Here is a 15,992-nt window from a genome sequence, read left to right as displayed (position 1 = left end):
GGCGGGGTGGGTGAGGGGGTAGTGACTGTGTGTGTGGGGGGAATTATGGAGAGGTAAGGAATGGAGGTCAGGAAAGGCAATGACAAATTATGAGAGCTACAATTTAAAGTTGAGATGAGAAAAGTGCAGGCTGATTCATAACTGATATGGCTAGATCTATGCAAAAGACTATGCAAAAAGGGCAAAAGAAACTTGTAAATGAGCATACCGGCCAGCCCCCCTCTCTGCTCTTCTCAGGTTCTTCACCACATGAAGCTCACAAATTTTGTGACTGTGTCAACCATGATGAGATGAAAAAAATAAGGACATATGTTGAGTTTTTCATAATACTAAATTTATTCAACTTAAAGAAATGTTTTATGTACTAAGATTATGTCCTTCCTCCTTCTTTTGGTCCTAAAATATCTTTTATGAAATGACACTGAAGGTACATGACAACGAATATTTTTATGTGGTCCTTGGCCATGCATAAAGTGGATCACTCTATGTTGTATCCCTCCATTTTTGGTGGGGAGGGGTATTGCAGAGATTTGTGGAACCCAAATATCTATTACTCTCCAACTTAGAAAAATATCAGTATTTAGTATATTTATATAGTATACCTTTAAGAAGACTTAAATCTTACTTTTCATTCTTAACAGTTCTCTCCATCACAAAGTTCTGCAAGTATATATCAGATTAGTCATAACAATTATCGTTAAGGATTAATGAAACACTTCTTCATAACCTCTTACAATTTGACAGGACTGAATTTAATAATATCAATAAATACAGATGTGACAACATAAATCAAGGAGGTCCTGATCCAAACTATTCCTGTATTAGATGGCATCTCAGCTTTCTCATCTGAAATGAACCAAGAAATTAATTACAATGACGGTAATAAGAAAATATTTCAAAACAAAATTCATACTCTTAGAAAGAATGACCACTTAACATATAACTGACTTAAAGAAGATCAAAAGAGAAGGCAGTATGTAAGATGGAGAATGTAGTTCCCTCCCTTGTTTGGAAGGAGTATAAAAAGTGACTTTCTTCAGGGCAGGCCCTTTCACTCATTGACATTGTACGTCAATAATTCAGCAGAATTGCAACACGTGCTCTCCAGTTCATTGGACTCACCAAGGACAACTAACAAAGAGATGATGATGGACAACACCCAGTCCAAGGACCAGAGAGTATCTGCAACTGCAAGCAAGATAGCTCCATCCATCAGTCCCAAGGAATCTAAACCCCCTCTCAGTTAGAAGCAGAGTGGGCATCCCCATTCCAAAATCCTCAAGATTAGGGAATGAGCAATGGACTAAAGTAGACTTATTATTATTCTAGTAATGAAAGAACTCTTATCATTGATATAAAGGCAGTGGCCTCCAGAGGTTCTGAGGGATGGGAGAGGGAAGAATAGGTGTTATATGGGGGCATTTTCCAGACAGTAGATTTGTCCTGCATGACATTGCAGTGATGGATATAGGCCATTGTATGTTTTGTCATAACCTACAAAATTGTGTGGGAAATAGTGTAAACTATAATGTGAACTGTAGTCCATGGTTAGTAGAAATGCTTCAATATGGGTTTTTCAGTTGTAACAAATGTACCACATTAATGAAGGATGTTGCTAATGTGTGAAAGTGTGGGAGGGGGAGGGAGTAGGGCATACGGGAATCCCTTATTTTTTTTATATAACATTTATGTAAACTAAAGCTTCTTTAAAAATTTTTAAAAATTTAATTTAAAAAATGCAGTTTCACAGCATTAATCCCAAGTACTTAAAGAAAGAATAGGCTAAGACCAAAGGTGTTCTCAGTTCTAGGCAACCTTCCAACCTGGTTTTACCTTTTCTTCCTCTAAAGAGGAGGTAGATTTTCCTCCACCCTCCATTCTCCTCTGAACCCCTTCACTTTCCAGCACTTCCCATCTCAGGAGGAGTTTGCCTGGGATAGGCTTTATGATTTACCACTGCTACCCATCTGCTTATGGAAAATGATTGACCCCAGTCCATAGTACTTACAGAGCTGTAGCGCTATGAGGGTCTTGATCCTTTATGCAGAGCTAAAAGCAAATGTGAAAAGGGTAGTAAGTTTTCCTGCTTTCATATGGCCCATGGGTAAACATTTTGAATAATCAAGATGGCTCAAAGGACAGGTGCTGTGGAAATGCAGCCACCTCTGCATGGGCACAGGTCTCATTTCTTTGGCCACATTGATAATTTCTATTGAACTTAGAGAAGATGTGATTCTTAAATCACATGCTTCCAGGATTCTTAGGTGGCTTAGTATTTCCTCTTAGGAAGAATTTGCTTGAGATGGGAACAGGGAATGGGATGAATTTCCCTTGGGAGACATTGTCCCCTGGAATGCCACCACATGTTTCAAGGAGAATGCCCTTTCTGTATTAAGAATTTTGCCTAGGGCACAATGACCTTTTCTAAGAGGCTTTCTACAACATTTGGCCCGCTTTGGCACTAGACTAATTACCAGAGTCAAATGCATGGCAAAAACCTATGCTTGCATATACTCTGAATAAATCTGATCAAAGAGGTCACCATTCAAACCCCAGCCCACTGCATCTGGGGCATGTGGCCGTGCCCAAGAGGTGAGAAACAGTGACATCTTTTCAATGCAGACCTCTGAATCCAGAGCAGCTGTTCCTCCTAGTATTTATGTATTGTACAAAAGATACCATAGCAACAATAGAGAGAAATTTAAAAAGAAGAAAATTTAGCCTCAAATCCCCTATCCCTAACACCGCAGCTATTTTCATTTGGTCCTTGCCCATATGCACTGCTATTCTTTACAAAGCTGTACTCATAATATTTGTACAATTGTTATTCCCTTGAGCACTTTCTTTTTAGATCCATGATTCAGAGACCAGATTCAAATTTGCCCAAAAAGGGTTCCTAACTCTGGCCACTTATATAGCTAGTTCTTCCCTTTATTTAGATGATTTTACTCCTAAATAGCTTAGAATACTTAGATACCTTCATTATTCTTTTTCTTCTGGCAATTAGTCCAAAGCACAATGTCAGAAAGACCACAACACATGCAGCGATAATTGGTTCTATTGGTACAGCCACAGATTTATCTGTTAGAAAGGCAAACACAGAGAACAAGAACATAACATTCTAAACTATGTTCCAACCATGGTGCCCTGCACTTACATATTTCATCTTTTAGATTAAATCCTTCCAACAACCCCAAAAAGGTAGATATTATTCTCCCCATTTTACAGATGGGGAGCCAGGATCCTTGAAAGGTTAGGTTACTTGTCCAAAGTCACAGAACTAGAAAATGGCAGAGGCAGATTTGACCACACTCTTGTATGACAGCATAATTTATTGAAATAAAAATAACTCTCTCCAAGCAGGTAGTCAGAACATTTCATGCTTTCTTTATAATTTTTGCCATGCAGAGGGCAGAAGTAGACTGAAGTCCATGGTTCTTTCTGCCTTCTGGAAAGCCCAAAAGATATTGGGAGGTCTCCCAGAGGGAGAAAGAAAGGCAAGAAGGGAAAGAGTGAAGAGCCTGCTGGACTAATGAGGGGACAGAGGTCTGCGGGCCCCTGGAGCAGTGGGAACTCTTGTGCCTATACTGTGATAGTCCCCCAAGCAGTGCCAAGACACAATAGGAGGTGGCCGCGTGGTACCCCTATGGAAGGAGAACTCAAAGCACCAGCCTTCCCAACCTTGGCAAAAATGTCCATACCTCCCTGACTGGCACAGAAGGACAGAGTTTACTGCTCACGTGTACTAGGAAGGGATCAGCAGCAAACAGGACAGCCTGGAAGTGAAAGTCCACTCTCTTATTTTCGGAAGACCAGGTAAACTCGGAGCTATTTTATTCATCAGGCTCTACAGTCACAGTGCCTGTATATGTAAGCTCTCCAGGGCTTGTGAAAATATTTGAGGCCCGCAGAAAAATTCATTGGCTCCAAAATATTAAGAGAAAGTGGCAAGAATGAAATTAATAAATGTTTAATCCATCATCTATAAATGTAACCCTATGTCACGCTAGCTATAACAGCTAAAAATAATGTTTAAACCTCAAGAACCAAATTAATAACTTATTTATACCAAAATACAAAATTTATACAATTTCTACAAGTTCTTTCAAAAAATGTGAGGCAAAAAGCATAGTTAATATGCTTTGTTTCAATATGTTTATTAAGATATGGGGTGAAACCCTAAAAAATAAGAGCATTGAGACCAACAAAAGTTGACCCTGCCTAAGCCCCTGGACTCCAATGCCACCCAGGGTGGGGAAGGGGCTCCAATCATGACTTAGATGAAATTTTCCACCTACATGGGAGCTGGCAAAATGGAGTAGAATTAAATTGATTTAAAGGAAATGAAGTGCGTGCAAATTATTGTACAAGTGTACAGTTGTACAATTTTGTGGATTGAGATATAGTCAACAAATATTTATTGAGTAACTACTATGTGTCAGGTACTGTGCTTAGCCCTGGAAAAAATAGGACAGACACGCTCCCTGCCTTCAAGGAGCTCATATTCTAGCAGGGAAGATATAACACATTAGATAAACAAAAATTACACATTGAGACAAGCATTATAAAGGAAACAGGGATACAGACTTGGCTCAGTGGATACGGCGTTCGCCTACCATATGGGAGGTTCACGGTTCAAACCCCGGGCCTCCTTGACCTGTGTGGAGCTGGCTCATGCACAGTGCTGATGCGCACAAGGAGTGCCCTGCCACGCAGGGGTGTCCCCCGCGTAGAAGAGCCCCACACGCAAGGAGTGCGCCCCGTAAGGAGAGCCACTCAGCACAAAAGAAAGTTCAGCCTGCCCAGGAATGGCGCTGCACACACGGAGAGCTGACACAAGATGACGCACCAAAAAGAGACACAGATTCCCGTGCCGCTGACAACAACAGAAGCAGACAAAGAAGATGCAGCAAATAGACACAGAGAACAGACAACTGGGGGGGGTGGGGGAGGGGAAGGGGAGAGAAATAAATAAATAAATCTTTTAAAAAAAGAAATAAAGGAAACAGCATCATGAGATAGCATATGAGGGGTGAAAGGTGGAGAAGAGGAGTGAAGTAACTTTAGATAAGTTTAATTTTAAAGCTCAAGCCCTATCTACTTTAAGATCATGAAATAGGGTGTATCTCCCCATAACTGGATGATGTACTACCCATTATTTTTAAATCATCTTCTTCCTCATTACTTATCCAACTCCTGCTCAGGATAATTTTGAGGAGTAAGCGGGTTAAGCATCCCTCTTGCCCTCTCTTGACTATTCCTAAAAACTATTCTATGAATCGTGGCTTTCCTCAACCCTCTGGAGAAACTACTCAGTGAGCCTTCTTCTAGTAAGCTTCAGCTCTGTCATAGCCAGCTCTGGGACATGCCGAAGGACTTCCTTGACTGGAGACCCCCTACTCTTCCAAGCCAAGGAGAGATACCAAAAGGAAGGGGAGTCAAACGTGAAAAATAAGGATAGGAAATCAGAGTGTCGTCACTGGTCGGATATTTTCAACACGCCGAATAAAATGAAACCACATGGCAGCTTTCATTCCAGAAATAAGGTGAAATAAACTGTTTAACCCATTGGTTTAACGTGGATACCAAGTTTCTGCTGATAGTGACATTTCCAAGTGCCGTTTGCCACAAGTAAGTGTAAATGCACCTTTACCCTTGGTCTGTTTTACACTCTCACTTGTGATCAGACCTGGTGTTTTTTCCTCTATTCATTATGGTAAAATAGTTCCAACACGTGGGCTAAATCTTATGCTCGAGAAAACATCCATCATGTCACTTCCAGTTTTGTACGACCTCATTTAAAAGTGACCCCACTGAGCAGTAAAGCTGGGAACAGCTCCTGGCAGCCTTGGCAGTGAGCCTGAAAACCAGCAGCAGAGAGCACAGGCTGCAAAGACAGCCAGCAACCAGGCAAGTAACCAAAGTAGGGAAGAAAAAAACAAAAACAAGTTGGTTTGGAAGAGCTCCACCCAAAACAAGTTCCTGCCTACCAGCCAAGCTGCCAAGCTGGCTTCCTGCTTGCCACAGAAGTATATTTTTTAACGTGGCATAAAGTAATTATGTTTCCTTAAGCAAGAGGGATGGTATAATTCCCTAGTCTCAGAATGTGGTCTTTAAACCACTTAGAATGCAATGGCCTGAGGCCACACCAACCACGCTTTTGTGATGTTGGGGGAGGTGGATAGCCACCAGCTTGAATATGGTGCCCTTTTAACTGCTTCCATCCCAGATACTTAGGTTATTCATGGGTGTGCTTTTTAAAGCTAATAGCCCCTGTGCTTACTTTCCCTGCTCTGCAGGACACATTTTGAGCATGCCAGGAATCAATAGTGGACATTCAACTGGCAGCAACTCCTAGTCCCCATCAGCCATTCTGTTGGAACGGGTGCCCTCCGAGGCAGAGGAAATAGGAAGCCCTGTGGTCATATCAGTCGAACACTTTGGCTTGCTGGGACTGGCAATAATGGCGAGGAGTGGGCACAGGGAGGTAAATGGCAATGTGAACATTGTTCTAACAAGATATAGGAGCTTCAGCTTGTTTGGCTCCTCTTAGCGTACTGGCCCAAGACCAGGATATGTATGCACGAGCATTTTCTGCATGTGCTACCACAGGTATCTTGCCTCTCTTTTTGTGTGAGCAAGAAATATGAGGATGGAAAAACACTCAGAGCTTCATTTATTCCTTGTTACTGCAGAGGTGTTAAACCTGGGTAGATGTAGCATGAAGCCAAGAGAAAGAGCTTTTTATTCCACTTCTTTCCCTCATTCCCTCTCCTGATTATGCTGCGCTTAGAATTTCAGAACTAGGTGTGATTTTAGAGATGAGCTTTCTTTGTAATCTAGTCAGCACCTTTCTTCTCCGTGTGTTTCTTCTCTTTTGTTTGTCATTAGGTTGTGAACTCAAAAGTCCAGTTCCTACAAAACTTGTTGTCCAGGAGGATTCATAGAAATTGTCCTTCCTAAAAGCCAACCAGAATTTTTTTACCCTTTGTTTCTAGAAAAAACAGTGTCCTGCCTTGTATGGGCATAATTCCCCTAAAAGGGAGAGGTAGGATTCTTAATAGAAAACTAAGGATGGGGATAATTCTCTAAAAAAATCCTCACTGTTAATCATAAATATCATCAACTTTGCTGTCATCAAAAATACTTCCTAAGCCTCTACTCTGCATTTTGTAATGTGTTGGGTACCACTTAGAAATACATTTACCTTCAACAATCAGGTGAAAGTCCTTGGTCTTGTTTGTTTCAGATACAGTTGCAATACAGCTATAGGTTCCGTTGTCAGATTTCTTGACTTTGGTGATTGACAGCTGAAAAGACTCACTTGTCTGTTGTATTTGGTGATGGTTTTTCTCTAAATTCAGGATGCTGTTGTTTTTGTACCACATCATTTGAGCCTGGGGGTTGGATTTCACATTGCAAACCAACTGCACATCACTGCCTTCCTCAGCTGTTTGAACGTCGTCTCCACTTAGGAGAGGAGGAACTGCAAGACTCAAGCATTAAGATTTAATTTTCAGATAAGGTATAGTTCACTGTCAGTGTTCAAGGTTTTCTATCTTATGTAGTCATTCATTCATTTGACAAGTACTAATTGAGTACCTACTGTGTGCCAGGCATTGGGCTAGGAACAGGAGATACAATGGTAAATAAGATAGACCAGTTCCAAACTCCATAGAACTTTTAATAGAGTAGAGAAGGCAAACCATGAAACAAAGATATACAATAGTGAATCTGGAACAAGCAATCATTTGGTAATACAATCCAGGGAGCCTTGGGTCTCTGCTCTCTGAGAGTTGATATAGTAAACCAACCTGTGCTAGTGTTGGATAAACAGCATAATATTTAAAATGTAGGCACTATAGTTATATAAATTAGAGCTCAAATTCCATCTGCACCACTTACTGTGACCTTGAGAAAGTTACTTAAATGCTAAGGCCACAGTTCCCTCATCTAAAAAATATGATAATAACATTTTCCTCAGGAGTTGCTATGAGGAGTAAATGAGCTAATCCCCGTAAAAATTTTACCACAATGCTAACTGCTAGTATTATTGGGGTTTTGGCAGTGGTGGTTGTTTTGAGGCCACTCATGCACTCTATTTTTGTATTTTATCTAATCACATTTGCTCTGGCCACATTTATCAGTGCATATTTGTATTCTCTCAAAGAGCCTCTAGAAATAATGTCTTCCTCCTAGAAGGTGTTCCAGTCATGGAAACTCTGGCATCTGTGAAAGGTGATGTGACCTTCTGAGCCCCTCAGTTCAAGCAAAAAACTTCCAACTCCCTCAGTCATAAAGGCTGTTATAGAGCCATAGATAGTTGAGTGCATTTATCCTCGCCAAATAATTCCAACCCTCACCTGCTCCCATCCCCCAAGTCTCTCCAACATCTAGGGAGAGAAATGGCTGAGCTGAATGTCTCCTCTTCTCTGTGCCTCTTGCATTTTCTGGCAAAGGTGCAGAAGAGTAAAATAATGGCTGAAGAGTGGGCAGTAGGAAAGAGAAGAGGCGGAGAAGGAGGGAAAAAGGAGCTTGAAAAACCTGCACACTGAATAATTAGACCCTGAGTAGGCTGCGCTATTAATAACTTTCTCAGAAGAATGACAATATGTTGCTCTTTGGAATAAGCTTAAAATCTGTATCCATATCAAACGAGGATGTTATGTGGCATTCAGACATGTTTTAAGGTATTCAGATATGTAGGAAGCTGCTACAATAGGTAACATAATTGTCATATAGACCAGTTCCATCTGTGTACAGGTTCTATTATTCCTTTTTTATTTAACTGCTTGAAATTAATTTTAAGCATATAAGCTATACATGAATATTCTATTTTTAAAAATTATTGTATTTCAGATAAAGTTGAAGTCCTCTTTAACTCCAGCCTTATCACCTCCTCACGCTCCTAGAGATAATCAGTGCTATGAGTTTAGGGTAAATCCTTCCAGATATATATATTTTTAAGTTTTCTATTCGTATAGTGTACCCATAGGAAATATATTGTATTATTCTAGTGGGAGGGCTTACAAAAAGGCCTATATTCTCTCAAAAACTTGCATGTTTTTGAGATATAGCCACATTCTACCACAGATGTAGCTCCTTCTTTTTTAGAATGCTATGATATAATACTTGACTCTTTAATCATGTTCTTTTCGTGAGTTGTTTTCATTTTTAAAATGTTAACAATGCTATGAAAAAATCCTTGTATATATCTCTGTGTATGTGTTTCTGTAAGATTAATATCTAGAAATAGAAATGCTGGGTCAAGGGCAGGCTTCCTTTAAATTTTGTAGATACTACGGAAGAGGTGGTCCCAATTTTTACTTTCAGTAACAATGTATGAGAGAACCTGTTTCTCTATACCCTTCCCCAAATAGTGTATTATCACACTTCCATTTAGTTCTTGATCTATTTATAATTTTATTTATAAATTTATTGTTTACAATAGCAATACTCCTTTGGATTGATTGCACATGTAATTCTTCTCACTTGCTCCTTTTGACTTACTAATTGATGTTTGTGTCAGTTATCATCATGATGAGTCACTGACAAATTGGTTAGCAGCAATGTTATTTAGGAGGTTGTTAAAAAGATAATTTTAAAAGTGATCTCAGATTGGAAAATGGGAAACAATTTTTTTAAGCACTCAAAACATATCAATGGTATTTCTGCCATGTCTCCCTTATTAAGGTGCAGGGGGGAAGAGCACTAGATTAGGAACGTGGGGATTTGTGTTCTGTTCTTAACTCCACCTGTGATTTGGGATCCCACTTTGGGCCTCAGTTTAATTAACTGTGCAGCAGTTTGACATTGTTTATGAATTCCAAAAAAGATATTGATTATGTTTGTAAACTTGTCTGTTCTTTTGGGTATGATACCCTTTGATTGTATTAAATTTAAAGGTTTTATGTTTACTTGACTAAATCAAGATTAGGGCTTGGATTTGACCACTTCTTTAGGGCATGACCCAGGGCTGAGTCCCTGCCCCATTGGTGGGCCTATAGAAACAGACATTTACTCCAGAGGACACACACAGAAGAAGATACAGAAGAGAAGAGAACTTGGTCATTTTAGCCATATGACAGAAAGGAGAAGGCTCAAACAGCTAAAGCCCCAGAAAGAGAGACGAGCCCTATGCTAGCCACAGCTGAGATCATAAGACTCTGGGACCCCAGAGTCTTAAGAGGAGGAAGGAAAGAGAGACCAGGCAGAGGTTGCCCGCCATCTTGCTTTAACACGTGGCAACAGACTTTGGTGAAGAAGTAACCTTGAGTTGGCCTCTTTAGGGCCTTGTGACTGTAAGCTTCTACTCCAAATAAATACCCTTTATAAAAGCCAAAAGATTTCTGGTGCTTTGCATCAGTACCCCTTTAACTGACTAATACACTGTCATGTTATAAGTCTGGACTATAAGATGTCCAATGTCCTGCTGATAGTCTTGGATTCTATCAAAGTAACTCAGAAGGTAGCTTACTTAAAATCACATTTTATCAATTTGTAGAAAATAAAAAAACAAATCTCCTTTGCCCAAGAACATACAAACGATTCACTCTGGAAACTAAAGCTGCAGGATACTAGCAATTTCCAGACTGCGCTCCTAGGCATTTTCCCCACTCTCATATTTCAGGGGCAGTGGTATACATTTTTCAAAGAAAAGCTTGCTAAGCTCTTTGAGATCCGATGGCTTTGACTTTTATTACTAGGTTCCAAGTCCAGAGCTCTTTCTACCAAATCACATCACACAATCATCCTATCCCTCATCACACCACCCCACACCTTCCTCATGCAGAACCAACAATCCACCCAAAATACCTGCAGAGTGTCATTTGAAGGACCCCTACTCCTTGTAGTTCCACCAATATGTTACCGATACTTGAAAAAAAAGCATCAGACAGCTTTACCTTTTTGGGTTTTAAGGTGATGTTAAAAGAGCCCCAGTAAAAGTCTTTCTAAGTGGAACACAAAGTTAGAAACCACAAAGGAAAATTTGGTAATTTAAAATATATAAACATTTAAAATTTCAATATGGAAGAAAAAAAAAAGAACTATAAACCATGTCAAAAATAAATGGGAGAACATTTACAATCCAGGTAACAAAGGGCAAATTTCCATAATTTACAGAGTCCTTATTCAAATCAATAAGGTATCTGAGTTGTAACACTTACTCTCCAGTTCAGTGGACTCACCCAGGACAACTAATGGGGAGAAGATGATGGACAAACAATATACCAAAAAACTGAGAGTGCCTACAAATGCAAGCAAGAGAGTTTCATCCATCAGACGTATGGGATCGAAGCCTCCATCAATTAATGGTGATGTGGGCATCACCATCCCAGAATCCTCAGGATTGGGAAATGAACTGTGGACTAAAACAGACTTACTAGCGTTCTACTGTAGACTTATTGTGATTCTAGCAATGGAAGAAATACCATTGTTATTGAGGCAGTGACCCATGGATATTCTGGGGTTAGGGAGAAGGAAAAACAGGTGTAATGGGGAACATTTTTGGGACTTGGGAATCATCCTGAATGACATTACAACAACAGATACAGGCCATTATATATCCAGCCATAACCTACAGAGCTGAACGGGAGAGAGCGTAAACTATAATGTAAACTAAAATCCATGCTGAGTGGCAATGCTCCAAAATGTGTTCATAAATTGCAATGAATTTACCACACTATGAAAGATGTTGCTAATATGGAAATATGTGGGAGGTGTGGGGAGTGAGACATATGGGAATCCCCTATGTATTCTCTGTAACATTTATGTAATCAAAGTATCTTAAAAAATTAAAAAGGTGGAAAAAAAGAAAAAAAACCCCAACAAATCAATAAGGTGAATTACCCAACAGAAAAATGGGTAAAGACATATGAGTAGGCAGTTCACAGAAAAATAAAAATTATTAGCCAATGAATACATGATAAAGTAATCATCCTCACTCTTAAAAATGAAATAAAATTTCAAATTAGGCTGGCAAATTCTTAGCATCTAGGGATACTCGGAGTTCATGAGGCTGTAGGGAAATGGGCATTTCATTCTTTGTTGTGGGAGTCTGAGTTGGGTAATTTGTCAATATCAAGCAAATGTTAAGATGCACCTACTCCTTGAACCTAGATTCCAGCTACCACTTGTAGAGCAGATAGCACAGAATGGTTAGCAGTTTCCTTCCCCTCACTCACAAGTAACATTCAGCACCACCGAGACAGACACCGACTGATTGCTCTGCAGCTTGCAGGTAAAGGTGACTCCGTTGTCATTTTCACTGATGGAAGAGATACAGACAGAACTGGAGTTGATTTTGTTTTCGGATTTCAAATCCACTGTCCCAGCTTCTCGGTACCAGAGAAGTTCTTCCTCTCTGGTGTGGTTTTGAACAGCACATTTCAGAGACTCTTGGAAGCCACGCTGAGTAGTCAAGATATAGTTTCCAGTTTTACCATTCACGGTTAAGACAGAACCTGGGAGTACAGGGAAGAACTATTGAGATGTTCAGCGTAAATGACCTGGATGTCCATCAACAGAGGATTGGTTAAATAAATTACGTCATATCAACATAATAAAATACTTGGCAACAATTTAAAAGGATCATATTGATTTATATCATCCTGCCAGGAAAAGGGTCCACAATGTATTATTATTTTTTTAAAAAAAATGATTTGCAGGTTCTTTTTTTTTTAAGAGACAAAAAGAGATGCAGCAGACCAGGGAGCTGAGATGGCACAAGATTTTGAATACCTCTCTCCCACTCCAGAAGGCACGGGGTTGGTTTCCAGTGCCACACAAAGAGAAGACAAGCAGACATAGAAGAACACACAGAAAGCAGACAGCGAGTGCAAAAACAAGAGGGAAGGAGAATAAAAAACCAAAAAACCCACATACTATTAGTGAGGATAATGGGATTGCTGCCTAGTACATTTTTAAAACTCTGGAAGATTATATCAAAATTTTTAATGGTAATCACTGGATAATGAGATTTGGGGTGATTTATACTTTTCCTTTTCTCTTTCACATATTGTCCAGTTTATTTGAAAATTGCTAGGTATTATTTTTTAAATCTGGGGTACAAAAAGCTACTTCCGTGATAGGGGACAAATGCAGGAAAGATTTTCTTGTAAGTTATGTGTTCAAATAAACAGTTGGTAGAAGATGATTTTGGGTAGGATTAATAATGAAATACATTTAAATGGAGAAAATTCTGATAGTGGCTCTGGAGATAAAAGAATACTTTACCTGCCTTATTATATCAGAATCAAAAATTTTTTTCCATTCAATTTTGTATTGTTACCTGATTTCTATACTCTGATTCATACCAACTGCATAGTTGGTCAAATGTGGATTTTAGAATGTACCCAGTGCCCAATAACCATTTATAAACCTGGAACTTTTCTTTGCAATAAAAAGTGGCCAAAAAAGAATATTAACTTACTCATCATCCCATATGGCAGAAGTAAAATCTCTAAGAGAAGAAATCTGCACATTTGTGTTAGGCTGTTCTTCCATGCCATCTTTAATGAATTCAAATCAGATATGCTGGAAAAAGAAAAGAATGCAGTTGGTTCTGTACTTTGGTCTACACAGAGCATATGAACTTTCCTCCCAATTGAAAATAAAGTTCTTGATGATTCATACCAACTTAGGGTGGTACTATTTCCAGTTTTTAATTAAACAACCCTGTTCTGCCCACTAAGATCAAAGTACTTTTTGTATTAAGGAATTTTTTTAAGGCAACAAAGATAAAACTGCAAGGAAATATAGGACAGCTCTGGGGAAGACAAAGCCAACCTTCTCTATAAAAATTGGTGGAATGTAATTTTAAAAGAAAGAGAAACAAGACTTGCTTCACTCTCCAATAGTCCCTACTGAACAAAGTAATTCTTGTTTTGAAAGTCCCTCGTGAGTCATTTTTGCAAAGTTGCTCTCTGCTAAACTATGTTAATCTCTTTGCTTTCCTCATCCCTCTACTACTCTCTCCCATATAACACCCTTTTCCCTTGACCCAGAATGGACTAAAAATAATAATAAAGGCGTCTTTTTCCCTTCTTCTCTGCCTTTGCTCCTGTCATTGCTCTACCTAAGATGTTCTCTACCTCCATCTGGGAAAAACATACATCATCACTTCTTTTCAAGATTACTACTATGAATACAGCAGAAACACATATGGAACGCTTTCTCTGTGACAGGCAGTGTGCTAAGCACTTTCATACATTATTTGAATCTCAATTAAGAGTCATGATAACCTTCTTGAGGTAGTTTCTGAAGGTTTAGAGAGAGTATATAATTTGCCCAGATTCCAAAGACAGTAAATGTCAATGTCAAATCGAACTCAGCACGTCTAAGACTTTACTCTTACCCACCCTACTCTCTAGATGAATATTTTCTTTTAAGAATCCATTGTTTGTGGGGAAAAGTGGGAGGTATGGGGAGTAGGGCATATGGGAATCTCTTATATTTTTTTAATGTAACATTTTATGTAATCTAAGTATCTTTTAAAAATAAATTAAAAACAAACAAACAAAAAAGAATCTGTTGCTGACCCTGGCCACTCCACAGACCTTACAAACTTGGAGCTGCATCCCCTGAATGACTGTCACAAATAAGTAAGCCTGCACATATCTGACATCTTTGGGCCTGTCCTACTCCTCCCCTGTCCCAGGCCTGTTCTGACAGGAGCAAGTTTTGTTCATGACAGGCTCAACCTTTCTGATTGTCATGCTGCATCAATCTCCCAATAAGATGCAATTAGTACTTGTGTTGACTATTTTGTAATTTTTAAAAATTTTCAGCAAAAAGATTTCTATCATAGTGTTGTAACTGAGGAATTTTGGCACTTGGGCAGGGTTGTCTCAAGCAGTGTACATCATAGGTGCTCAATAAAAACTGGGACTACCGGCCTCTTGGCAGGGCTCAATCTACCTTATAAAGGAAAAAGATTAATGTCTCCTCTTTCCTTCCACCCCAGTAAGACAGCAGTTTTTCACATTGAATTTCCCTTACCTGACTGATCTTTAATTTTCACAACTTACTGCTTTCCACACAAGACAAAAATCTTAGCACTTACCTCTGAGCTCTGAATAGATGACTTCCTTGGTCAACTCTTCCTCTGTATTGGAACCCAGAATCCTTTCCCTGTTACCCTCCTTTATAATAGTAGAACTTAAATACTTTATGACAGTATGGTCAAGTGAGTAAGATTCATTGGGTGCAAAGTCTGTTTCCCTTTAGAGATTCTTAGCGAAGACAGTAATTGGGAAGACATCTTAAGATCTAAGTTTTTATATATACCTAGGTTACTAGGCGGGGCAAAATATCAAGAATGTAATTGTTTCAATAAAGCCTGACCTTGTGCAAAAATGCATAGCAAATCTCAGTGAACACTGTCATGCGTTGATAATCTGATAGCCTGGGAATTGTGATGCGGCACGTCCAAGGAGAGTTTTGACTTTCACAGCAGTCAAAACTTTGGAAGATTACAAACTAATTTGATAATGCTGGAAAAATATTACTTACCAATGGTAACCCAAGCCCAATGTGTAAGGTTTACTAAGCCAGGCATGGCAGGGGGAAATTTAATTCCCATGAGGCTCTCTCCTGGTTGGAGAATCCTTGCACTATACATTGAAGAATTAGCAATTGGGAAGCAGATGTGGCTCAAGCAATTGGGCGCCTGCTCCCTACATGGAAAGTCCCAGGTTTAGTTTCCCGTGCTTCTTAAAGAAGATGAGCAGACAGACAAGGGAGCCATCTATACATTCAAGATCTAGTAACTGGGGATAATATTCTTCTATTTGTTAAAACACTCATATGTTTATGGTGGTGTAAGAATTTTTCCTGGCAAGTATTCTTGCTCCCATTTGTACAAGAATGGAAGAATATTTATGGTTACCTTGCATTTTAGCACACTAGTTAAGCACACCAGAGATTCGTCTTTTACTAGCAGTAAGTTATTAAACCTCTGAGAGCTTCAGGTTCTTCATTATTACAATGGG

General features: G+C 39.3%; 1 protein-coding gene across 1 annotated transcript; it reads right to left on the bottom strand.

The window, feature by feature from the left end:
* Nucleotides 1-312: 312 nt before the first annotated feature.
* On the bottom strand, nucleotides 313-15,156 carry TMIGD1 (transmembrane and immunoglobulin domain containing 1). Its single transcript, XM_004483810.4, has 7 exons — nucleotides 15,065-15,156; nucleotides 13,433-13,536; nucleotides 12,186-12,464; nucleotides 7,208-7,486; nucleotides 2,978-3,081; nucleotides 2,009-2,049; nucleotides 313-846 (listed from the first exon to the last, which is right to left on the bottom strand). Exons 2-7 carry the CDS (start codon nucleotides 13,509-13,511, stop codon nucleotides 843-845), a joined length of 786 nt encoding a protein of 261 aa, XP_004483867.1. The 5' UTR covers nucleotides 13,512-13,536; nucleotides 15,065-15,156; the 3' UTR covers nucleotides 313-842.
* Nucleotides 15,157-15,992: the final 836 nt, after the last annotated feature.

The sequence above is a fragment of the Dasypus novemcinctus genome, chromosome 21 (assembly GCF_030445035.2).
Source record: "Dasypus novemcinctus isolate mDasNov1 chromosome 21, mDasNov1.1.hap2, whole genome shotgun sequence".
Classification (NCBI taxonomy): domain Eukaryota; kingdom Metazoa; phylum Chordata; class Mammalia; order Cingulata; family Dasypodidae; genus Dasypus; species Dasypus novemcinctus.
The sequence above is the reverse complement of the archived record's forward strand: the minus strand, read 5'-3'. Positions and strand labels throughout refer to the sequence as shown.